The 26,159-nt window shown below is 50.0% G+C and overlaps 1 protein-coding gene across 1 annotated transcript; it reads right to left on the bottom strand.

Moving 5' to 3' along the window:
* Positions 1 to 10,765: 10,765 nt before the first annotated feature.
* On the bottom strand, positions 10,766 to 23,807 carry RIMS3 (regulating synaptic membrane exocytosis 3; the record flags this gene model as incomplete). Its single annotated transcript, XM_082833716.1, has 6 exons — positions 10,766 to 10,978; positions 11,694 to 11,833; positions 12,171 to 12,272; positions 14,813 to 14,925; positions 18,156 to 18,297; positions 23,591 to 23,807. The coding sequence occupies 6 exons, from the start codon at positions 23,805 to 23,807 to the stop codon at positions 10,766 to 10,768; spliced, it is 927 nt and encodes a 308-aa protein (XP_082689842.1).
* Positions 23,808 to 26,159: the final 2,352 nt, after the last annotated feature.

The following is a 26,159-nucleotide window of genomic DNA, read 5'->3' as shown; positions in this document are numbered from 1 at the left end:
GCTCCCCGACCAGGGATTGAACCTGTGTCCCTCTGCAGTGGAAGCACAGAGTCTTAACCACTGGACCACCAGGGAAGTCCTGCAAATCCCTGTTTTTGGTGTAGTAGGTATCTTACACCTGATACTCTCTAGCTGCTGCTGTATTGCATTTGTGGTATCTGGTTGCAGTGCACCTCTACATACCTGGCCTCTACATACCCAGGGATATCATGGAAGAGGGGTGGACCAAGATTGTAAGGGTTGTGCAGGGTATATAGGGGTGGAGTGTATAGTCAGGCCACCCACGGCTGTTCTCTTGCTCTCTGTACATCCCCTGCTCAACCAGGGCCTGCTTCACTCACATCACTATCCAATCCTCTTAATTATAGGGCTTAGTCAGTAACTGCCCACGTGATTGCCTCCTGCCCCAGCCACTGGTTTCCCTGGTAACTGATGAGCCAACCTGACATCAATTCCCCTGTAAATGGTAGCCTCCGTCTCCTCCCAAGTAGCAAAGATTGCTGCCATGTCCTGCCTGTCATATACAGTGGGGTGTCACTCCAGGACCTTTTGCTTTGGACATGTAAGATCCCCTGTCCAATAAACTGTTGAGGACTCTGGCACTGTCTCCAGGCTCTTCTTCCCTCTGAAGGCTAGGCAACTACAAGGCTTGAAAGTCTGTGGGGTGCAGCCCAACAGTAGGGATTTTTTTTTTTGTCCGGATAGTGAACCAGTTTTCCTAATACATATTTTAAACAATCCACTTTTCCCCATTGTTTTAAGGTGCCCCTCTTGTCATATGTTAATTTCCCAGGTATACACATGCCAATCTCGGAGTTTTCGCTTCTTTTTTTTTTTTTTTTCTCTTCTTTGAACAGAAGTTGGTCCAACCATTCATAGACTTATATTATTGCACATAAGTTCTAGAGTAAGTTTAGTTAACATACCAGCTGAAATTTTTAGATTATGTTGAACTTACAGATTAACTTGGAGAGTTAATATCTTTATATTAAACTGCCTTATCCAAGAATAGGGGATGTCTCTTCATTTATTCAGATAATCAACTCTTAGAGTTTGAAAATTCTCTCCATAGCGGTCTTACATATTCTTAAGTAATCATTACTTAATAATTTAAATTGCTTTTGTGGATAATGTCTCATATTTGCTGGTTATAGATGTTACAGAAAAATGCAACTTATTTTTGTAGAGTGATCTTGTATCCAGCAACTTTGCTGAATGCTCTCATTAGTTCTAAAAATTTTTTCTTAATTAGGTAGAAATCAAATTACCTATACATGATAGCTTGATCCCTTTTTCAATCCTTTGCCTCTTTTTTTGTCTTTGTGGCTTTGTACAGGATTCCTAGAACTATTTTAAATGGTAATAATGATAATGGGCCTCCTTGTATTGATCTCTTTTCCCCCTAAATATGATATGCCTAGGTATAGGCTTATTGGTATTTATCCTAATTGATGTTCTCTGAGCTTCCTAGATCTATGGTTTGGTGTCACTAATTTTGGAAAATTCTTGGCCATTACAAATTTCAAATATTTCTGCTCCACTTTTTCTCCTTCTGGTATTCCCAATATGTACGTGGTACACTTTTTAGAAATCCCCAATAGTTCTTGGATGTTCCAGTCTGTTATTTTCACTTTTTTTTTTTCCCAGTATGGGAAGTTTCTATTGCCTTATCTTCAAGCTCACTAGTTCTTTCCTTGACCACGTCCCATTTGAGACTATCAAGGGAGTTCTTCATTTCTGCTAGTTTATTTTTATTTTTACCATGTCTTTTGTTTTTAGAGGTTTCCTCTCTGTGCTTGCATTACTCACCTGTTCTTGCATGCTGTCTTTTTCATTAGATCCCTTAATATATTAACAATAGCTATTAACCGTAGCTATTTTAAATTCTCTGCCTGACAACTCCCCATTGTGTATAATATTTGACTCTGGTTCTGCAGCTTTTTCTTTTCAGGCTGGGTTTTTTCCTTGCCTTTAGTATGTCTAATATTTTGTTGAAAGCTGGACATCATGTATTGGGTAACAGGATATTGGTAACAGGAACCGAAGTAAATGGGCCTTAATGTGTGATTTTATGTTAGTCTGGCTAGGAGCTGGGCTGTATTTAGTGTAACTATATATGTCATAGATTTCAAATTCCTCTGGTGACCTTATTTTTATCTCCCCTCTTTTTTAAAAATAAATTTATTTATTTTTGGCTGTGTTGGGTCTTTGTTGCCACACGCGGGTATTCTCTAGCTGCGGCAAGCAGGGGCTACTCTTTGTTGCGATGCATGGGCTTCTCATTGCGGTGGCTTCTCTTGTTGCGGAGCAGGGGCTCTAGGCACTCGGGCTTCAGTAGTTGTGGCTCGAGGACTCTAGCGCGCAGGCTCAGTAGTTGTGGCACACAGGATTAGTTGCTCCGCGGCGTGCAGGATCTTCCCAGATCAGGGCTCGAACCCGTGTCCCCGGCATTGATAGGCAGATTCTTAACCACTGTACCACCAGGGAAGCCCGTTATTTCCACCTCTTGATTTGGGGCTTCCCTCAGAGGCTGTGTCTTACAGCTATTTCAACTGTAAGCCACTAGGTCCCTGTTCATATGGGGATAAGCTGTGGGGCAGAGGAAGCATTCTATAATATGATTGCACCTCAATTTTTTTTTTTTTTTTTTTTTTTTGCGGTAGACGGGCCTCTCACTGTTGTGGCCTCTCCCGTTGCAGAGCACAGGCTCCGGACGCGCAGGCTCAGCAGCCATGGCTCACGGGTCCAGCCGCTCCGCGGCATGTGGGATCTTCCCAGACCAGGGCACGAACCCGTGTCCGCTGCATCGGCAGGCGGACTCTCAACCACTGCGCCACCAGGGAAGCCCGCACCGCACTCTTGTAATGGGTCTATTTCCCTGTGTTGTGATTTTTTTCACAAGTGTTTCTTAGCTTTTCTTCTCCCCTTAGGTGAGACAGGAAATCTAGAGGGCCCTAGAATGGGGAAAATGCCCTTCTCCACGGTAGGGTGGGCTCTGGTTAAGTGTTTTCCCTGGAGAGGAGGCTTTTGTCATGGAGGAGGCTCTGAATGTTTTTCAGAACTTTTCTTTTCCCCTCCCCCTGATAAAACCACTAGATCTTTCTCAGGTCTCTACTGGAGGTGCCTAGAGAAAAAGTCCATAAACATATGCACCCCTTCCCAACCTCCAGTTTTTTGTCATTCTCAAACTAGTCCACACTCAGCCTCCAGCAATTAGTTAATATTAACATTTAAGTGTTCCATCAGTGTTTGGCTCCAGTGGGTTCTCCTGGTAAGCATATACTAGCTCTAATTCTCTGTATATGCTTGTCTTTCCAGATTTCAAGGTAGCAGTTTGCCTTGCAACATCAGTTCTCTGACAGGTCCAAGAAACATCATTGATTCTCCTTGCATTGGTCTTAGAATATGTTAAGTGTTTTCATTAACATAATATTTACTACAGGTTTTTTGGTACATGTCTCTTATAGAATCAAGAAAGTTACCTTCTATTTGCCAGTAGTTTTATTACAAATAGGATTAAACCTTATAAAATGCTTTTTCTGCATTAGGATAATTATTTTTCTCCTTTAGTCTATTGATGTGGTGAATTACAGTGAATTTTTCTAATGAACCACCCCCGTTTTCTGGGATTAACACCAGTTGATCATGATGTATCATTTTTTAGTACACTATTGGACTTCATAGTTTGTATTTAGGATTTTTGAATCTACTTGGTTCTATTTCTATTTTCTCAGTATTTACTCTAGATTTTAGAATGGATACTTAAGGAAGATTGAAGTTATTCAATGTGTTTAGCCTCCAAGAATGTTCCAAGGGCCAATCTATGTGCTACTATTCTCCAATATTTTAGTATATTTAATTTTAAAAAGTAAGCATTATTATAGTTTTATAATGTGTATATTAATATTTACTAATCTTATTTCTTTGCTCACTTTTCTTTCTTACATCTCAGCCTTTCCATCATTTCCTTTATAATAGCAAACATAATAAATGCTATGTGCCAGGCATGTTCTGAGCACTTTAAACATATTACCTCACTTGAGTCCCCCCAAAACCCTATGCGGTATGTACAATATTCCTTCTGTTTGAAGATTTTCTCTGGATCTCAGTTTTTGTTGTCTGTCCCTCTTGTCTTTTCTTCCTTTTTTTGAAAATTTTACTGGCTAGAAGCACAGAAGTTCTTAAATTCATGACAGTGCATGAGATGTCTCCGAGAGCAGAAGTGGGAAAGAAGTAAAGACAGAACCCTGGGGAGCACCAGAGCTTATATACAGGTCTCACGGGCCTTACATCTAGAGGTGGGGCCCACTGGAACTGCAAGGCCAAGGGCCAGAGCCAAAGCAGTGGAGGTCACTCTGAAGGGCTCTTGGGATGGCAGATGTCAGCCTTTCCCCCGGCAAGCATGTGCTATGACATTCCTATACTTTGTCCATCTTCTGTACTCCCAGACCCAGTCCTAGGAGGACAATGGCACTGCCCAGAAGTGGCTGTGTCCCTCCTCGAGGGAGAGGAAGGGGTGTTCCAGGTGTCACAGCACTGGAGGTCAACAGCTATGTTTACTGCTTGTATCAGGTGTGGCTGAAATAAGCAAGAGTACCCCAGCCACATGCCTGAGAAGAGCTACTGGACCCAAGAGCTCAGAAAGCAGCAGTGGGTCAAAAGCAGTGGCCTTAGCTCCATCTTATCTTTCCCTCTATTTGGCTCTGGGCATCCTCTGTGGAATCTGTGGGAATAGAAGGCTTTGAGGGCTTGTAAGCAGGGATCCTGGGAGACAGAGCCAGGAAGCTGCCTGGAACAGTCAGATTCCATGGCCCAATGACATCATCGCGGCAACAGATTTCCCAAACAGGAGTCAGAAGCCCAGGTCAGCCTTTTTCTGAAATGTACTTCTCTCTGCCTCTCAGACAAGGCAACTTCTTCCTCCTTGTTTAGTCGCCTGGAACCCTGTTTTCTCTCTCCTAGAATTAAGAACCATCCGCAGAAAGCAACACATGAAACCATTTTCAAACGGACTTTAATCATTTTTTACTGCCCAAATACTGTACATGCAGAAGCCATGTGAAGAATTTTCTCCTCAAGGGAATTGGCAAGAGTGTTGTAAGAAACAGCCGGCAGTCCTTCCCATCCATCCACCTGCCACCTGGGAGCCACAACGAGTTTGGAAAGATGCTGCGCATAGAAAATGTATAGAGCACAGATAGAAAAGGCTAATTGCTTCTTATCTAAACAGTGTGCTTCTCAGGCCCTATCTGCTCTCTCTCTTTGCAGGATGCATTTAGAAATTCTAAAAAAGGGGTTCTTGCCTCCTATGAATTTACATTCTAAAGGAGTGGATGGAATAATCAGGCCAACTTTTCCTAAGAAAGCAGCAGCCACTCTGCCTGCTGGGATGGTGTCTGGTAAAAGACATTCGGGAGAAGAGTCATTTTTTTGTTTCAAGAAGCAAAATACTTTGAAGGGAAGTAAGTTCCCTCTCTCCTCCCATCAGAGAGCATCTCCATTTAAAATTCTCCCATTGTCTCATTCTAGAAGCAGAAATGAGGACCAACCCAGCCTCATCTGCTGGTGGGGATACTGACCTACGCAGGATGCATCTGAGGTTGTGACATCACATCAGCACCTTGGGAAAAGTCCATTGTAGACAAGCCTTAATTATCTCATTACGTAAGAAAACAACAACAAACCCGGAAGAGGTGGAAGAAGAGTCTGTTAGGATTCCCAGAGTTCTTGTCAGAAGCAGCATCTGGGCATGGACGGGTGAGGACCTGCACCCAGCTTGGGCACCCGGGTCTGGAAGGAACCAGCCTGTGGAGCCAGGTGCCGGGTGCACCAGGCTCACGACCCTCATCAACTCCAGATTAGACTTAAAACCTGGAGGGAAACGTGCAGTAACTAGCAAATGCTCTGGTTTTGCACATGAGGAAGCTGAGGCCCAGAAAAGTGAGGAGTCTTGCACAAGTCTTGCCTGCATATAATAACCTTTGATTCTCCGTAGCCAGCTGTCCAGGCCACTGACCATTGGGGCGGATGCTCTGTTGCCTTTGGAATTCCCAGGGCCCATTTCTCTTTGCCAGGCTCTCTGGAACCCAGTCCCAAGGACCCTTCCTGGCATCAGTGTGAGCTCCCAGGGAGGGCGAAGGCTCCTGTCCTTACTGGCCAAGTTTCCAATCAGAGCCTGGGAAGGTTTTCCCAGAGCAGTAACACTCATGCTTTTTGACGAGCATCCTCCCCAAGCCAGTCTGGGCCTCTGCGGGAATGCCAGTTTCCTTCACAGGCACAGCCTTGCTGGGCCCACAAAAGCCTGAGCTCAGGGTTTGGGGGAGGGGAAGTTGCTTTGCTACATGGAAAGATTAAGCCCTTTGTCAGAGAACAAGGTCCCACCATCGGGCATGCTGACACCTGAGCTGCACGTGTGCAGCTCAGCTGGCAGAGCTAGTGCCCGAGGAGGCCAAGTTGCTCTCTTTGGCATCACTGACGTCGCTCTGAGATGCTCAGGCACTCTTTCAAAATAACCCTTTCCCAGCCAGACTAGGCTTATCCAGCCCCCATCAGGCCTCACTGGATCGGGCGGGGTTCCCCTGCCCTTCAGTCATGATTGTTTTGTTTTGACCCAATTTCTTCTGACCTGAGTGAAAAGCAGACTTGAAGGAGAAGGCAAGGGATGAGTCTACATTCCTATCTCCTTCCTGATCATTCAGTGAACGGTAATCCAGTATAGGAAGCAGCATTTTAGAGAACCTCTTTCTGTGTCAGGATATTGGAGAAGAAAACTCCGGGGAGAGAAAGAGAAAGGGAGCAGTCGGCAGGGCAGCAGGCCTCTTCTTTTCCCCCTCCTTGCAGCCACTGCAGAAACCCTGCTGGACCACCGCCTGTCCCTGAAGAACACGCCACCTGTCTCCGCCACCAAGCAAAGGCAGCAACTGCTTGCACGGGCTTCGCACAGTGCAGGAAGTAATCAAAGAAGTGGAAGAGCAGCTTTCCTGAAGCCCTGATGCTTTCTGGGCTGAAGATGGGGAACCGGAGGTATCAGGAGCTCTGGAGCCCTGGCGGGGGAGGAGCACGGCATCTCCTGGACAGCAGGGTGTGGAGCAAGAACCCTGGTTGCGTGCCAGGGCTCCTGGTAACGCAGTCTAAGATTGTGCTACATTTCATTTCCAAAAGAGTACCCTTGGAGGGCTCTAGCGTCTTTGAAAGGGGTGTGAGGCTTCTGCTCTCCTCAAGGCTGGCAGTAAAGAAGAGCTCAGGCATGCTTGCCCTGGTGGGGGTCAGGCCGCTGGGAGAACCAGTGATCCCACGAATGGTGAGCTAGAGGGACACCCTCTCTCTCAGCCCCCTGAAATGCTGGCAGTGCCTGGGCTTGCTGCATACTGGCAGCCTCCTGAGGGCTCCTTTCCTAGGAGTGCTGGGTGGGGGGAGAGACTGGGTGGGGAGTAGTTTAGGAGATGGCTTGACAAAGGGGATATGATTCTTCAGGGAAGAACCAAGACTTGGCCCCATTTGCTGGAGCCTGATTCATACCAAAGACCCATCACAGACTTCCCTTTAGGGAAGGAGTCTATGAAGGAAGTGGGACAGATTGAACAGAGCAGAAACGTGAAGACAGATGTTCGGAATCATCTGTCATGGTTCCTGCCCTCAGCCCAGCATCGTTGCAGGACCACTGCTGTCTCTGCCACATCTTCCACGAATCCTGCCTGAGCAGAGGAAGATGGAATGACAAAGAGCCCACCCTGTCATCAGCCCCAGGGTCCCCTGGGGTGAGGAGGGGGCATGTGGAGTCAGGACACTGCATCTAACAGTGTCTGGGGGGATCATGTTCCTTCCCTCCCCGCCATGCCTTCTTCAAGGGACAGAGGCTGCCCGCTCCAGGGAAGGGCAGCAGTCACACGTGTGCTCCCTCCTCTCCTGGGACAGGCTAGCTCCAGAACAGCTTTTCAAACAAGCCCCTGCATCCACGAGGCTGAGAGACAGACCCTTACATCCAGCCACTCACCACCACCGTCATACACGGAGTCTCACTTGACTTTACCCTCATGGGAGAAAAATCCAGGTGGGGATTAGTAACTTAATTTGGTACAAAGGGTTAAAAATAATTCCCCGACATCAACTTGTGTGGGGAATGACTTCCCACTATTGAGGTGGAACAGTGGCGTGGCCCAGCTCTTGGGCAGTCTTGGCAGCTGGGGGTCGTAGGCAGGTCAGCCCAAGTCACCGACATGTCAGGCCCCACCTCTGGCTAGAACCTTCCCTGCGCCAGCCAACCTTCCTCAGAGGCAAGAGGCCAGCCGCCTTCAGCTCCCCAGCAGCAGCCTCTGCTGGTAGCTCCTTCCGTCTTCCTGCGCCTCTAGAGGAATGAGGGCGACACCCCCACTGATACCCCCGTTCCCTGGGGGTAACCGCACGGTCTGCGTATGCCCGCTCAGTGCCACATCGGCAAACGTCTACGCCATCCTGTGGGTCACTAATCATCCCACCACCCCGAAGGCGTCAAGGATTTTCACCCACTCTGAGGGTGGCTGCTCTGCGTCACCCACAGGACACAGAAATACGCTTTTGCAAGCGAGTTCCCACCCCCACTCCCCACCCTAGGATCTAAGAGCACAGAGCCCTTTGCCTTATTTTAGAAACATGAGAAATGCATGCGTTACCCAGTCTGACCCTAGGAGAGAGTCTCTGCAGAAAGAGAAAACTCAGCCTAGCTGTCTCTCCACACACACAAGCGTTCCCGCCATGATAATACAGGAATGGAGTCTCCAGCAGGAGTCAGGAGCCCAGGAGCTTATCTTGTCCTTACTGCCCTCACCCACTTTTTGTCTGTGGGCAGGACCAGTGGGGACCTGGCTTCTCCCCCTGGTTTTCACAGGAGGAAGGTGGCCAGGCCCTGGCTTCAGCCTAATGTGGTTCCTGCCAGAAAGGACCCCTCGGTGGGGATGGCTCTGTCTCAGCCTCTGTCTCCACCTTCCTGCCTCGGAATCGACCCCCAGGCCCGTCTGGCTTCGCTTATGGATGGAGTCCAAGCACCTCTCCACGGATCCCCACGTATGCGGGTTAGAGTCAGTGCAGCTCTCAGGGGTGATATCTGGGGAAGAGGCAGAGCGCGAGCCTGTCCCAGGCCTTGACCCCTCCTGCTGCCTCTTTCCACCCCACCAGACATGAACCCAAGGGCTGCTGTGTCCACCTCCTGGGCAACCTCTTGCCTTTCATGCTAGACCTGAGGAAGGAGAGGGACAGATTTGGGCACTCCCGAGCCAGACTTCAGGATTCCCAGCAGACATCTCACAAGGTCCAGTCCAGGCCCTGGTGCCCACCCCCAGGGCCCAGCTGTCCAATCAGGTCAGGGTTTGAGTGGCTTTGGGAAGCTCCAACCAGACAAGGGTGGAAAGAAAGCAGAGGCAGGCGCGGTGTCTAGAGCAGGCCAGGCTACCCTCCAGAGGGCAGCGGCAGAGGGCAGGGGGCAGGGAGGCCGAGAGGGGGGAGTATTGCTTATACAGAGCTGGTGACCGTGATGGTCTAGAGTCTACAGCCAAGCTGTCCGTGGAGCCAGGAGGCTGAAGCCTCAGTGAATCTGAGCTCCCAGACATGGACCCTGGTCTGGAAAAGAGAAAAAAAAGAAAAAAATAGAGCCCCCAATAATCAACTTCATGCAGCTAATCCCCAAAGGTCGGACAGGCTTCTCAGAGCAAGTCAGCCCCAGCCCTCCTCATTCCTGCCAGCAGTCCTGCCCTGGGCACATCCTCAACAAGCCAGGCCCCTCCAGGATGAGCCCAGAGGGGCACAGGGCCACCCTCAGGACCTGGGATGGACACAGGTGCCGCCAGGGGCTGCCCAGTTTGGCAGGTAACATCCCTATGAGGCCAACCTCTTGCATGTCAAGACCGTCCACTCCACACCACCTGGGGTCCGCTGGGAGAGCTCCTTTGGCATGTCGCAAGTGAGGAGGCTTGGAGGGAAACAGGAGGTGAACAATTCTAAGGGAGGTACCAGCACTTTCCTCCAAGGTATCTGGCCTGCAACCCTGGGAACTGACACCTCCTTCAATCTCACTTGTAGGAAGGAGGTGGCGCCGGCCCGAGGGAGAAAGCGGTCTTTAAGCCCTCAGCTCCCCGGCATCGTCTGCCTCCCGGGGTCCTGGCCAGGGCGCTAGGTGAGATGCTACATGCTGTGGATGCATTCGGTGGGAAGAGCAGCCGGAGTGCCCAGCGAAGAGGAGGGGTGTCAGGGTTCCCAGAGGGGCCTCGCTGTGGCCAGCTGCAGTGGACGCTACATTCCTCAAAAAAGAGCAGAGGCGCTGGGAGAGGCAGAGGTGGAACAAAGAACAAGACAGAAAACTAAGCAGGGACCCCCAAGAACAGGCACAGGCGGGGACACGCAGGCTCTGCCCTGAGCCTAGGACCAGGTGGGATGGACCAATGGCTGCGTCTCCCACTTCCACCCCTGGACTCAAGTGGAGTCCCGTCCACGCAACTCTCCTTTGGGTTTCTTCACAACGAGACACAGAGAGACGTGGATTTCAGCCCATATAGTCACTAAGACCAAATACACCCAGACAAATGAACAGATCTAACATGGTCACACACAGACACACACACACAAACACACACGCACACATACTAGAGTCTCCACTGCCAGCTGGGACAGGCCCAGTAGCCAACAGGCATGCAGCAAGGCAAGGGGTCCAGAAAGACGTGAAGACTATGTACAGGAGAGGAGACAGGGGGTGGCAGCACCCCTTCCCACACTGCATCCAGGCCTCTTCCTGAGGCCCTTAGGAGCCTGAGGGGCTCGTGGCACTCTCCAGGGAGGACTGGGACAGGCGCCTGGTGAGGGAGCCGAGCGTAGAGTCTGCCACTGAGGACGTGGGGAAGAGTTTGTACCAGCCGGTGACCGCGGCACTCAGGTCCAGCTCGTCCAGCATGATCTGGGCCATGCCCATGAAGCACTTGTGGTCCATGCGGCCATAGTCTCCCCAGACAATCACCTGCCAGTGGGGAGGAAGAGAGAGGAGCTGAGCCACATCTCCAACTCCAGGGCTGGGCAGTGGGTCCAGGAACCATGTAGAAGTTTTGCCAGGGCACAGATGGGACAGAGAGAGGCAGAACTCACACTGACTTTGGGCAGCAACTTACTGAGCACTTAAGACGTGCCAGGCTCGACCCTACAGGCTATATATATGTTATCTCAGCTGTTACAACCATCTAGGTAGAGGTGCTGCGTATTATTATTTCTACAAAAAGGAAATGTATCTCAGAGAGGTTAATTAACTAACCCAAAGATACACAGTAATTGGTGGCATAGCTGGGATTAGAACCTGGGTCTGACTTCCAGAGCTTCTCAGCATCCCAGATGACAACCTTCCTGAGTGGGGAGCAGACTGAGAGTCCAGGACCTGGGTCACAGCTCCCGCTCTGCTGCTGGATCACAGTGGGACAATCAACATTAGCACCAGGTGGAAGAAGATGGTGGTCAAACCCTGCTTCTACCTACCAGCTGTGCAACCTGCGGGCAATCGAGTTATTCCCTCGAACCTTGGTGTCCTTATGAATTGACAGGGAGAAAAATACCTTCACCGGGTTGTAACAAAAAGTGGGTCAAGCATATTTAATGCGTCTGGCACAAGATAAATCATAAATAAGACAAATTTTAAATTACAGTCTTTGAGAGTTGCCCCGCCCCACTGGCCCCATGACACTCACCTGCAGCACCTTGCCCTGGGGCCCCTCGTCAAAGAGCAGAGCCTGCTGGTACAGGGGATCACAGGTCTTCTTGGCCACCTTTGTCTTCTTCTTGGCCAAGCAGGCCCCGTTCTCAAGTAGGTACACCTTGATATAGGTGGCTGAGGGATGGAAGAGAGCATGATGGGGAGGTGTCCAGGGGAGACTGCTGTGGCCTGCCCATCCCCTAACCTCCATGTGTTCCTGGAGGGGAGCAGGGTGAGCTGGCTGAGCTGACCAGCGGACAACAGGTGAAGAGATGGGCTCAACACCGACTCCTCCATCCTCTCCTCCCCCTCCCCCCACTCACTGGCCTTCCAGGCAATCCATGACTCCAGTGTGGAGAATACTGATTAGGCCAGTGGGGAGCTGGGACTCTCTAGACCCAGAACTCAGCTGTACATCCCTCCCTGGCAGGACCTCGTTTCCAAAATCCCTCTCCCAGCTGATCTGCTTCACCTGGGAGCGATTTGGAGCCTGGTTTGGGGGTCAGGCCCCGAGCCTCAATCACTTCCACCTCCAGCTGGCTGCTCCGGTCCATGATGGCAATGTGCACATCCCCTGCAAGGGAGGAGAGGGACAGTTCAGGCAGAGCCAGACCAAGGGGCAGGCTGGCCAGCCACCATGCAGCATGCCAGTCTGCAGAGGATGTTCCAGCACTGGAAAGGGCACAAGATGGACAAAACTGTATGCGCCGGAGCTGCTCTCGGGAGACCACGTTAAAGCAGCTGAGAAATGCTTTGACAGGGCCCTTACGGTGGGATGGGGGCATGACCCTCAAGGGGCCTGTTTGGGGAACAACAAATGTAAGCCTGGTTATGGGCGGTGGAGGGGTGTTCTGCTTCACCGAGCAGAATAGCAAGTTTGGGGACAGAGCTTCCTGTATCAGGAAGACAGAGGGGAGGCTGTGGGCTCAGTAGCTCTTCTTCACCTTCCACACAGTGGTCATCAGCCACTCCCCTCAATAAACATCAAACAAATATTTAAAGGATATCAGTTTGGAGAGACGCTGAGATACAAGCCTGCCCAGGACATGAGGCACGTCCTGGAAATGAGGCCTGCTCGTACCCTTGATAAAGGATGGGGGGAAGGCAGCAGATGTCCCGGGAGCACAGAGTGAGAACTCCTCTCTGTGTCCCACAAAATGGATTATCCAGCTGGGGCAAGTTCTGTGTGTGGAGTCATATCAGTCGTCTGACTTCTAGAACTCTTGGCTTTGTTTGACACAGGTTAGCAGAATTTGCAATTCTGCACTAGTCACTTGGGACGTCCTTCAAAGGGGTGCAGAATCATAAGCCTGATGCAGAAAAACTAAAATGGGCCAGACTTTGGGTTTAGCCACCCGTTTTAGATTCTCTGAGCCGTCATGCAACAGCAACTGTTTGTATTTGCACACTTTGGAAGATGGAGAATTATGACTTTCAGGAGACATCCTGGAATTCATCCCTCTCCCTCTAGCTATTCCTGAGCTCCCCATGGGGAATAGGGAGGGGGAGGTCTCAGGAATTAATCTCCACGTCTCACTGTAACATCTCTAACAAGGTGAGCCAAGGCAAACCTGTCCTTCCCAGTTTAGGACACCAGGGGGCACCACACACAAGTGTTCTAGGCTGTGATGGCGTATTAGCTTTGAGGAAGCGGCTGGTTCCTCTCACTGCCTCCCAGCCCTTGGCCCAAAGCAGACTATCCAAGCCCTTGAAAGCCTGAAAGCGGACTTCCCTGGTGGCGCAGTGGTTAAGAATCCGCCTGCCAGTGCAGGGTACACAGGTTCGAGCCCTGGTCCGGGAAGATTCCACATGCCGTGGAGCAACTAAGCCCGTGTGCCACAACTACGGAGCCTGCGTTCTAGAGCCCATGAGACACAACTACTGAGCCTGCGTGCTGCAACTACTGAAGCCCGTGTGCCTAGAGCCTGTGCTCTGCAACAAGAGAAGCCACCACAATGAGGAGCCTGCGCACCACAATGAAGAAAGCCCCTTCACAGCAACGAAGACCCAGCCAAAAATAAATAAATTAATTAATTAATTTTAAAAAAAAGTCTGAAAGCAAGGGCTGGGGATTAGCCAAATCCCACCCAAGAGCCCAGTGGGAGCTGACATTCACCCTATGAGGGTCCCTGTGGACCCCTCTTCCAGCAGACAAAGGCTCCTGTGTAAGCAGTTTAGAGGAAGACAGGGCAGTACAGTGGGAGGAGTCCTGGCTTGGAATGGAATGCCAGCTCCACTGCATGGTTCACAGCAGGGCACTGTCTGCACTCAACTTCCTCATTTGCTGTGAGGTCAAAGGTTAGACACTGTCTATGTAAGGGCTGAGGTCAGACTGATGGGGAAGGAAGGGTGGAGGTGAGGAGGCATCTCTGGGGAAGCTAGCCTGGGAGTTGCTGCTTGAAGCCAACACAGCCAGGATCTAAGGGAGAGAGAAAGGGAGGGAGCCAGAACTGCAGCTAAAAGGACCAAGAATAGACTGTAGGGAGTACTTCCTAGCTGCAGAGAAGAAGGATGAGAAAATTACTAAAAGTCTTCTAGGTGCCAGGCACTGTTAGAAGTAACAAGTCAAATCAGACACGGTTCCTAAGGCGTAAATGAAATATTTCATGCGAAGCATCAAATAGGGACTCGATACATTGTCTTTAGATCGCAGAACTATGGAAGGCATTATTATTCCCATCTTACAGATGAGGAAACTGAGGCTCAGAGAAGGGATGTGACTTGGCCAAGGTCCCACAGATAATCAGTGATGGAGCAGACTCCATGGATGTCAATGCCATGATGATTTTTGTTCACCATTTTATGCCTGGCACTTAGCACAGCTGGGCACACAGTAGGCGGTGAGAGAGTGGGTGAGTGTGTGGTGATGTGAGGGAGGGAATGTGCTGGAAAAGCTGCTGCAGGGCGGCTGGCGGAGAAAGGCTGGAACCCTTTCCTCTCTGCTGCGGGAGGGATTGAGGAGTGTGCATACTGACTCCTCCTCACTGGCACAAAAGCCTGAGCGAGGACTCCTTTCTGCTGCTTGCATCGCATCACGCAGGGCCCCCGCTGAGCTCACCTTTCCTGCTGCGTGGCTGCCGTTGCCCCACTCACCCTGCCCTTGAGAAGACTCACCCATTGGTGGCGTTGCCAGCGTCTGTCGCCCAACAATCTGGGCTGGTCCCAGGCCATCCAGGAAATCGCTGAACTGGCTTTCACCTCCAAGCCGGGTGGTGGGGAATATGAACCTGGAGAAGGAGGCATGAGATGCTTGAGGGCATCTGGATGGCGGGACGCAGTGGTTCTGCCCCTGGGGCACTGGGCACTCCCTCTGTGCCTCAACCTCCCCTCTACAACGTGCGAGTGTACTACTATGGCTGGGGTCAAACAGAACTGTTCATCTCTGCACATTAAAGAAAAATACTCTGATGCCACTTGAGAAAAGAGACTAATAAACATACATAATCATGGTATTTAATCCTCAAGCGCCAGAATTTCTAAGGCGACCCTGAAAAGGCAGGGCTTGCTGGACATGTGCGTCCTCACCAGGGGGTGTTAATGCCAAGAACCAGAGACAAAGGCCAGAAATTTCAATGCCTGGAACAAGTTCTAAGAACTGAGTTTTAGTTGACTATAAGTTTGAAATCCAAGTCAACAATGTGAGGTGGTATCCCAAACAGCAACTGAGACCAAAATAACACAATTACAGGTTTGAGATTAATGACAAGTGATGGTGGGTGGCCCATGGCTGTGGGGAGCCTGGAAATAGTAACAGAAAAAACTGACAGTGATTGAAATTTGGCCAGATGCCAACAGCACACTAAATGCTCCACTGTATCATTTAACCCTTACCACCACTGTGGGTGGCAGGAGCTATTATCCAGTTTTACAGATGAGACAACAGAGGCTCCAAATGGTAAGAGGCTTGCCTTGCCTACAAAACAGCGATGAGGGGGCTTCCCTGGTGGCGCAGTGGTTGAGAGTCCGCCTGCCGATGCAGGGGACACGGGTTCGTGCCCCGGTCCGGGAAGATCGCACATGCCGCGGAGCGGCTGGGCCCGTGAGCCATGGCCGCTGAGCCTGCGCATCTGGAGCCTGTGCTCCGCAACGGGAGAAGCCACAACAGTGAGAGGCCCACGTACCGCCAAAAAAACAAAAAAAAAAAAACAAAAACAGAGATGAAACCCAACTCATACAGGGTGATGGTGAGGATTCGGGCAGATGGTGCAGGAGCAGCTCCAGACAAACAGGAAACAATCAGCGGTAGTTACTGCGGCTGTTGGTGTGATCATCACGGGAAATGTGCTACTTTTGCATGTCCTCAAGCCTATGTTCTGGGGAGGCCAGCAGAGAAAGGACAGGTGAGGGAGGGCTGGCCCAGAACTGCCCAGAGGCTACAATGGACCAAAGAAAGTTCTAAGATCTCCTAGAATAGCCCAGGCTCCTGCCTAGAGAGAGAAAATGTTGTCCCAGAACGAATCCCCTGTTGGACCATTTGGCCTGAGTCCCCCTTGGCCAGAGACAGGCAGGAAGGGGAGACAGGCTACATACACTTATTGGAAAGGACATGTGTCTCTCCTCTACCAGGCTCAGCCTTCACACCCCAGGAAGGGGCTTCAAGGCCCATCCATTTTTATTGGCCACAGTCTGCAATAGCCTAATATCACATTTTTAGGATAATGGGATCTGAAAAGGTTAAATGAATAGCCAAGATATGGAAGAAAACTAAGTGTCTATCAACAGATGAATGGATAAAGAAGGTGTGATACATATATATATATATCATATATATATAGATGTGACATAATATATATATATATATATGAATGAATATGATAGAATATTACTCAGCCATAAAAAAGAATGAAATAATGCCATTTGCAGCACAACATGGATGGACCTGGAGATTATCATACTAAGTGAAGTAAGTCAGACAGAGAAAGACAAATATCATATCATATTACTTATATGTGGAATCTAAAAAATAGTACAAATAAACTTATCTACAAAACAGAAACAGACTCACAGACACAGAAAACAAACTTATGGTTACCAAAGGAGAGGAAAGGAGGGATAAATTGGGAATATGGCATTAATAGATACATATTACTATATTAAAAAATAAACAACAAGGACCTACTGTATAGCACAGGGAACTACATTCAATATCCTGTAATAAACTCTAATAGAAAAGAATCAAAAGAATATATATATACACACATATATACGTATAACCGAATCACTTTCCTGTACACCTGAAACTAACATAATATTGTAAATCAGCTATACTTCAATTAAAAAAAGAGAGAGAAAGGATAACAACTATAACAAAAAGAAACGTAGACTCTTGAGGTCACAGAATTTCAGGAGCTTAGTATAGAGAGTGTGGAGATTGTGAAAAAAGGTTTTAGGGTCAAATGTCCTTAATTCAAATCCTAACTCCACCACCACTTAATAGCTGTGACCTTGGAAAGGTACCATACCCTCTTCCTGTGCCTCAGTTTCTCCACTTGTAAAATGGAAATAATGGTAGTACCAACATCCCTCAGGGCTGTTGTATTAAATGAGACACTGGTTTTGGCCTGATAGTGGCTGGTAGATCCCAGGGTAAGAGGCACTGATCTGAAGTGCCATTCTGCATACGGTAAATCCTAGCAGCTATTCACACTCATAGGAGCAGGTACAGTAGCAAGACACGTGATCATAGAATTTAAATAATAGAGCCACAGAATCCTGAAATCACTGGGCCTTGATGAAGCTGATTCAGAAAATCTTAATCATATAACCATCATTTCATAGATTTAGAAGAGATCCAAGGGGATATCTAACCCAGAGACTTTCCAATTTTCGACTGCAACACATATGCATATGTAAGAAATACACTTAACGTCATAGACCTACGTGCATCTATCTATCTATCTATCTGTTGAAAAGTTCACAAGGTAATTTTTCCTTCCTCCATGGGATACATTTGAATTTCCTATTTCCTTTTCTAATGCTGGTTTTGACCCACTCAACAGATTTCACTTCCTGCCTGTAAGTCATCCAGTTTGAAAAAGTGATCTAGTCCAAACTCCTGCCCTAAGCTCCAAGCAAGTCCACCTGTGAGAACTCCATTCAGCTGAGCTGTAACAATTGTTTCAGATTTAAAAGATTTTAGGATCCCATTTTCTTTTCCAACCCTTTCCTCTGGAGCAGGATGGTATGGAGGTCTTGGGAGGTGGGAGGCATGAAACATACCGATGGGATGAACTGCTCCTGGGCCACTGGGGTATTCTGATGGGAGACAGAGGCCCAGAGCAATGGGAAGACTGGGCCCCAGACAGCGGGTGTCCAGGGGAGGGGGACAGAGGGAGGCGGGGATACAGAGGAACTCAGATAACTGGGCTGGAAACCCAAGCAGATTTTCCAGCCCTGTGCCTGTGACCAGAGGACCCCGGTGGAGGGTGGGTACACGGTGGGGGTGGGCTGAACGCACGTGCCATCGGAGCTATTGCTGTTGGTGCTCCCGTCCGTGGACTCCCGGCTGCCCTGGCGAGGGACCCGACTCCGCATCTCCACGGCAACACCCGTCTCCGTGCTCCGCCGGATGTTACTGCGCAGTTTCTTGGTGGCCCCTTCTGTGACACCCCCAGAAGCACAGAGAAGGAACAGGTCAGATCACTGAGGAGGCTTCTCCGAGATCACTGCTAAAGTCATCCTCTTGGGAGGGGGCAGGATAGGCAGGGCTCTGACTGGAGGCAGGGCCACTGCTGCGATGACCTCTAGAGCCGGTCTGCAGCCTGACCCCTGGCCCTGCTCAGGGCAGTGACGCAGACAAAGCAGACTAGAAAGATGGCTGGAGGCAGAGTGGAGATGGTGGGGCTACGGGTGGGGAGTCAGCAGGCAGCGCTCAGCCCTGCAGTCCTCCACCCTCGGTCTCCTTCCTGCCAGGCTCCCCTGACCCACACCTTGCCACTCAATTTCAGCCCTTGCCCCAAAGGGTTAAGTTTCTTCTTCTGGAAAGTTTGCCTTCTCTGGAATTTCCAGATTTGCTTTTCCTCTTCCAGGTACTCTCCTGAAGCCTGTCACTCCCAGACATCACAACCCACCTGTGTGATACCTTCACAGGCCCTATAAAAGACAAACAAACCCATGTGAATCCTGACCACTGGCAAACTAACACCCATTCTCAAGGTGGGTCTGAACGTGGAGGGGGATGTGTGTGGAGAGGTGGAGAAGCCACTAGAAAAATAAGACAGAGAGAGACTCCTAGGCTGACCTGAACTGACTTTGGCTCTGAGGGAGAGGTCTGCAGAAGAACCTCAGAAGCTGTGTGGTGACAGCTCACCCCCAGTGTCTCTGTAGCTCCTGTTCGGGGGGCCCTCTACCCCTAGGTCCCCTCTTCAGCCTTGCATGGAACATAGGGCACTTTGCCTCTCCTAGCAGCGGCACCATCCTGCCCGGGTTTCCATGGCAACCTCCTCAGCATTGCAGTGTGGTCCCTTTAGACACTCTCTCTGCCTGGCGGGGGGGCGGACAGAAGACAGGTTGTGGGTTTTCAGGGACTTCCCCTCCTGAAGCTTGGCTGCCTGAGGAGCCTGACGGGGAGGGAAGTGACGCTCAGATAGGGACTATACCAAAGGAGCCTTTTGCTGTCACTGGTTAGAGGCCCAGGCAAATTAAGAGTGGAGTTGCTTACAGGGATGGGGAGAGGCCAGGGTGAGGCAGGCAGCACAGCCCCTGAAAGCAGCGGGGAAGGGGGAGCTGGTTACCTTGGAAATTCGCTCTCCCACTAACACCCAACGGTGGGTCGGGAGGGGATGTGTGAGACCCCAGCCTGGGAGAAGGGGGCCTTTACTCCTCCTGCTTTGCCCTACTTATCTTTCAGGAAGCCCCATCGGGAGAGGAAAGGCTGAGAGGACAGGATGGGGGGACTGGGAGTGGGGTGCTGTAAGGAGGAATGTCTCCTCTGGAACCACCCCAGCTTCTGGGATATTGGAATAGCTACTAACCAGCAATCAGTGAGACCATCAACGTGTCTGTCTCTCTTACACACACCGCCCCCCCACACACAGAGTCTTATTAGCTCACGCATATTTCTTTCGCACAGGCGTAAGCAGACACACGAGTGCCAACAACCACATATGTTTATACAGTGATCTCACATACAAGGTCGTGTGCATGTTCATATAACAGTCACACAGCCACAAATGGTCTTACCGAGTCTTAGTCATACGTACACATGACACAGCCTGCCACACACGAGGCCTCCACACCATAATAACACCAGGAGCTGAACCCATCTGCTCAATCACACACACAGATGCAAACCCACAAATGGTGTGTGACCCACCGCACACAGAGGGCTGGGCAATAATTGTGGGTGGGGTGGACTTGCCCTATCCCTTGCTCCTAACTGCCACATCCCCTCTAATCCGATTAGAAGACAGAAGGGCCTGTGGGGGCCACACTTCACCCTCCTTCTCCTCGAACCCCCCCAACATACACCCTGAGCTGAAGTCAGAGCCTCACCACCTCGTGACCCCAATCCCCCGTCTTCTAGAGCTTAGGAAAGCTCTGACCCATTTGGGAGAGAATTTACCTTCTTTGATCTGCCCAACCTACTGTGAGCCCCTGGGTAGGAAGTTACAGAATCCTGAAGTGCCATTTCCCAGATGGGGAACCTAGAGTCCAAGCGCCCATAGAGCTGGGGCTACACCCTAGGCCCACTGACTCCCAGTTCACTGATATGCTACTCTTCACTCCCCTCCACCAACTCCACATTGTTTTGAGATGTGATTCAGCAGAGATTAAGTTCCATGTCTCTGGGTGAGGAGGAAGGTCTTGCAAACTCAGAGAAAATTCCTCTACTGGTTTCATACCTGTCCAGTCTCTGAACTCTGTCGATCTGGGGAGTAACTTCATGTAGCCTCTCTCCCTAGAGAACTGGACCAAATTGCTTGCAATAATTCTGTGGTCCTTGGAGACCAAAAGACTCCAGGGACCATCCCATCTGTCCCACCATGAACAAGGGAGAGGAAAACACAGCCTCCAGCAGCACTCCCCATGGGATCTCCTGCAATGATCCTGAGCCCTCGCCCCACCCCGGTCCAGGGCCCAGAGACTAGGAGGGGAGAGCCACTGTCCTTGGTACTGAAAAGAGAAGCTCCATTTGGGCAAAGGCAAGGACAGCCCAGGATGGCCCTGTGTAGACCCAGCCTAAGGCCAGGCCAGAACCCACCTGTGTCCTGGGAGCCCAAAGATCTGACCCCACCTTCCTCTCTGCTCCCACAACTTAAAGAATGTTAAATCTAGAAGGAAGCTCCATTTTACAGAAGAGGAAACTGAGGCCCAGTGGGAAAGTGACTCTGCCAAGGTCCCATGAGGAGTTAGAGCCAGGACTAGTCCTCTAAAGTTTCAGGGTGAGTTTTTGGAAGGCCACTCTAGGGCAACATAAGGAATAAAATGGAAGGGGCAGGCAGAAGGCAGGGGCACTAGAGGGGAGGCTGGCGCAATAGAACAGGCTTTGCAACAAAGAGCACAGGATGGGTGAGGCTCAAGGCAATGAGCGGTATGGAGGACCTGGGAAGGGCAGACTCAGCCCAGGAGACTGGGTCCTGGAGAGGAGTTCCTCCCCACTTCACACAGCCCCGCCCTGCAGGGAACTGAGCCATCCCACCGGGGGCAGCAGGGTCACCCTGCTAGGATCTTATCCCAAAACAGAGTTTCCGGGGCCAATGCCTTCAGTGATCAGCCCCATACCTCCCTCTGAGGCCAGACCCAGGATGGCGCTTTAAGCTGGGACACTGGCAACCTCAAGGCCTGGGAGAACAAGATGGGGACAAGTAATTATGAAGAGGAGAGGAGTATTCTGCAAGCAAGGGGCAGAGCTGTGGAGGCCAGAGAAGTCACTTTTTTTTTTAGTCACTTTTTTTTTGGCCCTACTGTGTGACCATGGGTAATAATAACACCAACAATTTACCAAGTGTCTAGTACGTGCCAGGCAAGAGGCTGGGTACCTTTACACATCCTATCTCATTCAATCCCCTGGACAACGCAGCAAGGCATGTATTATTGTCCTGATTCTACAAATGAGGAAGCGGTCTCAGAGAGGTGAAGTAACTTGCCCAAGTCGCCCAGCTAGTAAATGACAGGGTGTATCTCTGAAGGCCAATTTGAAGTCCTTCTCCAAAAAAGTACCTTCTAGTCTCCAGGCTCAGATGCCTCATCAATAAAATGAGTACTCAGACCAGAAGATCTCCAGATCCCCAGGGCCCCTTCCTGCTCTGACATTTGGCAACTGGATGATTCAGAGAGACCTTTGGTTAGAAGGGCAGTGGCCAATTCCTCTGGCTCCCCAGGCATTCAGCCATGCCCTTGCATACCACAGAGACAAGTGATCTGGAAGCCCCATCATCGTTCATTTCCCCTCAAGGCTGGAGGTCACCCTGGTGTCTGCTCCAATCCCTGCCTGCTGACTGTGGAGCCTAGGTAGGTGGACAGTCCCAGGCAGATCACTGATATTCTCACAGTGACTCAGGCACCTGTCCTGGCCTTGGAAGACCGTCCCTCCAAATCATTTGGGCATGAAGAGACCTTTGGGTCTGAAGCTGAAACAGCCGATTCAGCCAGAGATCAGCAGGGCTTGGTTTCCTGAGGCCAGACTCCTGGGGGCCCTCCTAATCTTAGTCCCCCAACCTTAATGCCACCCCGTTGGTCCTGTCCCAGCCCAACTCCTGGATTCCTAGATCCCCATCTTCCGGACTCCCTAGTGTCAAGCATACTCACAGGGGCCATGCTCATCCTGGGGCACTCATAATCTCAAGCCCCCTCCCCGTCCAGCATTTCTCTGAGCCAGAAACCATATCGCAGCTTGATTGCTGGAAAAGACCATCCCACATGCTCCTGTGGAGGGCTTTGTAAAAGTCTACTTTAAGGCCTGGAGAAGTCCCCCAGCCCCAGCCCCAGCTGGGAGTCTTGATGGGCATTCTCCCCGGATCCTCCAGTGCCCCACACCTCACCACCCCCATCCAGCTGCCTATTTGAAGGTTTCTTAGGGAAGTTGTCACTCTGAGCAGAATAAGCAGGAAGAGGTTTTAAAACAAAACCAGCTGGTGTCTGGGCTGATGCCACAAAGTGAGGAGGTCTTGGTGGGGGGAGCTGGCTCCCCTGTGACGTGAGCTCCAGGTGTGACTGTGTGTGACAAGGTGGGTTACCCGGCAGGCTGAGCATAAGTAGGATGCTATAACCAGGTGTCTGAGAAAATCTGCTGTATTTATCAGGAGGTAGCTGTGAAGGTAGTGTGTGAATGTGGCTTTGTGAGGTATATGCATACACACATGTGATGTGTTTCTATGACCACAGGCCACTGAGTGTGCATGTGCGTAAGGGTAGGTTTCCTGAGCAATTGAGCATGCTATTCATGTGATTATGCAAGGCATGTGTCTTTGTATGTGTGTGTCTCTCTCGTGGCTTTGTAACATGTCTGCAGCTACTTGTACTTAGGAAACTCGAAGATTATAGGTGAGACTGAATCTCGTGGATGTTTCCGTGACGCTGTGGTGTCACTCAGCACAGTGCCAGGAACATGATGGTTGCTTAATGAATAACTGCTGATAAGTGTGTAAGTCTGTGCAGAGGCAGCAGAGTACCAAGGTTAGGAGCACGAACTCGGGAGCCCAATGCTGGGGTTTGAATCCAGACTCTACCACCTACTAGCTGTACAGTTTGGGGCATCTTACTTCCCTTCTCTGTGCTCCAGTACCTTCCACATAGAGTTACAGAAGGAGTCAGTGAGTAGGACACGTACTAGACCCAGAACAGCACCTGGTACATGGTAAGTGTGACATAAGGATTTGTGGGGGTAGGAGTGCCCACCCGTGAGAACTGCCCCTGGGCGCCCGGTCACTGTGAGGGGCCCACACCCCTCACCAGCCTGGGGGAGCTGGAGTGTGCCCCTGCTCCACTGGGTCAGGCCCACGATGGCCACCATCTTGGCCCCGAGGCTGCTGCGCCGCTTCTTGGCCGTGGTGGTCCCGGTCCCGTCCCCAGCCTGCTGGGGTCCGCAGATTTCGCCGCTGATGCTGGAGCTCCGCACCACGTTCCTGGAGGCCGCAGCTGAGGCTGGAACTGGCTCCCCGTTAAACATGATCCACGGGGCGGCAGGGCCTCAGGCAACCCTGTGGGGCAGCGGGAGAGACAAAGGGATCCCACGTCAGACCCTGGGCCCCTCTACCGCTGCCCCACCCCTTCCTAGCTGTGTGACCTCGGGCAAGGCGCTCAGCCTCTCTGAGGTTGTGGGGATTAAATGAACAAGTCAATGTAAAGGGTGTGCCCAGAATCTGGCTCGATGAACGGGACTATTCTCATTAGCATGTGGCTGCCCTGACAAGTGACCTGGTTTGGCGGTGAAGGCGGAGGCTGTGCAGTTATGTGACCCACTCTTGAATTCCAAAGGCCTCTACCCACTAGCTGTGTGACCTCACGACCGAACATCTTGGGGTTTCAGTGAACACCTCAGCAAAATGAGAAATGAAAGCACTTACCTCGTAGGACTGTTGTAAGGATTAAATTAGCGCAGGTCAAAGTGCCTGGAACGGTATCAGGCACGGAGTAAATATTCAGTAAGCGTGACTGTTGTTTTCACAGCCAAAAATGAGAACAGGCAGAACAAAACTGGCTCCAGCCTGGGCAGACTGTGGAAGGGGTCCTCCTGCTTGAAGCGGGTGGGACAGAAAAGTGTAAAGAAGCAGGGAAAATCACCCTTACTGGGAGGCAGCCACTACAGGCATCTTAGCCGATTTCCTCCCAGTCTCTTTTTCACACATTTCAAAAAATAACTGAACTCATACTGCCAATACAATTTTATATCCTGCTCTTTTTCATTTAATGTTATATCAGAAGACTCTCCAATGTTATTAACGCTTTGTAGAAATGTTTAAATGCCACCAGTATGTTCCATTGTGTGGAGGCACTATGACTGACTTAAATATTTCAATACAGCTACTGCTTAGATCAAGTCCAACTTTCTCCTCCCTCTCTCTCTCTCTCTGTCTCTCCCTTTCTCTCCTGTCTTTTAAACAACACTGCAATAAAGATCTTTGTACATTGATTTTTTTTTTTTTGCGGTACGCGGGCCTCTCACTGCTGTGGTCTCTCCCGTTGCGGAGCACAGGCTCCGGACGCACAGGCTCAGCGGCCATGGCTCACGGGCCCAGCCACTCCGGCGGCATGTGGGATCTTCCCGGACCGGGGCACGAACCCGCGTCCCCTGCATCGGCAGGCGGACCCTCAACCACTGCGCCACCAGGGAAGCCCTGTCCACTGATTTTTATCTGCTTATTTCCTTAGGATCAACTCCTGGGAATGAGGTGACTGGGCTAGCGAGTGTGAACGCCACTGGTAGCTTTTCACTTCCTGCTTCCTGACGGAGCTCTGGTTTTGTCCACCTCATCCCTTGTTTTAGAGGCAGATCTTGATTTGTTTAAAACAATCAGTGAGTGGCATTCACCTTGGTAACTCTTACTGGTCCAAGGGTGGGCATGTGACTAAGTTGGCCCAATCTGACTTAAGGGCAAGATTTGGATTCCAGGCTTACAAGAGAGGTGGGTGCTTCTCCCTCTGTCTGTCTGTCTTTTCCCTTCCTCCCTTAAGACCTCTCTCCCGAGAGAGAGCCCACCCTAGGATGAAGCCAGTGCTGCTGAGGGTGGCACAGCACAGAGACAGAAAGGACCTCAGGCCAACCTGGAGCCTGCCTTCTCTGGCCTTCCTGCTACGTGAGACAATGTGTTTTCCATTGCCTAAGCCAGTTTGACTCAGGGTTCTCTGTTACATCCAAAAGCATCTTACCTAATACTGAGAGCATAAACATTTTTCTGATTCTTGGAATATATTGCCAAATTCCTTTCCAAAGCAGACAAATTTTCTCTCTAATGCTGCATTCAACAAATACCTAAAGGGAATATAGCCAATATTTTATAGTAACTATAAATGGATATTACCTTTAAAAATTGTGAATTACTGTACTGTACACCTATATAATACTGTACATCAAGTATACTTCAATTAAAAAAGCTATTCCAAAAATAAAATGTCAGTTATTCCTAAATTAATCTATAGATTCAGCATAATCCCAGTCAATATGCTAACTGGCCTTCTTGTAGAAACTGGCAAGTGGATGTCCTAAAATAATCAAGGCAATTTAAAAATTTTTATCTATTCATTTTTAAAAATTGAAGTATAATTGACCTACAACACTATGTTAGATCCAGGTACACAAGATAGTGATTTGATAGTTCTATACATTACAAAATGATCACCACAAGTGATCCCAAGTTTTAAGTATTATATTTATGCTAAAGGTCATCATTTTACTTAATAATATACTTTAGAAAGATATTTTTGGGGGAATTTACTGGTGGTCCAGGACTCCGCGCTTCCACTGCAGGGGGCACGGGTTTGATCCCTGGTTGGGGAACTAAGATCCTGCAAGCTGCATGGT

This window comes from Leucopleurus acutus (genome assembly GCF_964270905.1).
Source record: "Leucopleurus acutus genome assembly, chromosome: 2".
NCBI classification, from domain to species: Eukaryota; Metazoa; Chordata; class Mammalia; order Artiodactyla; family Delphinidae; genus Leucopleurus; species Leucopleurus acutus.
The sequence above is the reverse complement of the archived record's forward strand: the minus strand, read 5'-3'. Positions and strand labels throughout refer to the sequence as shown.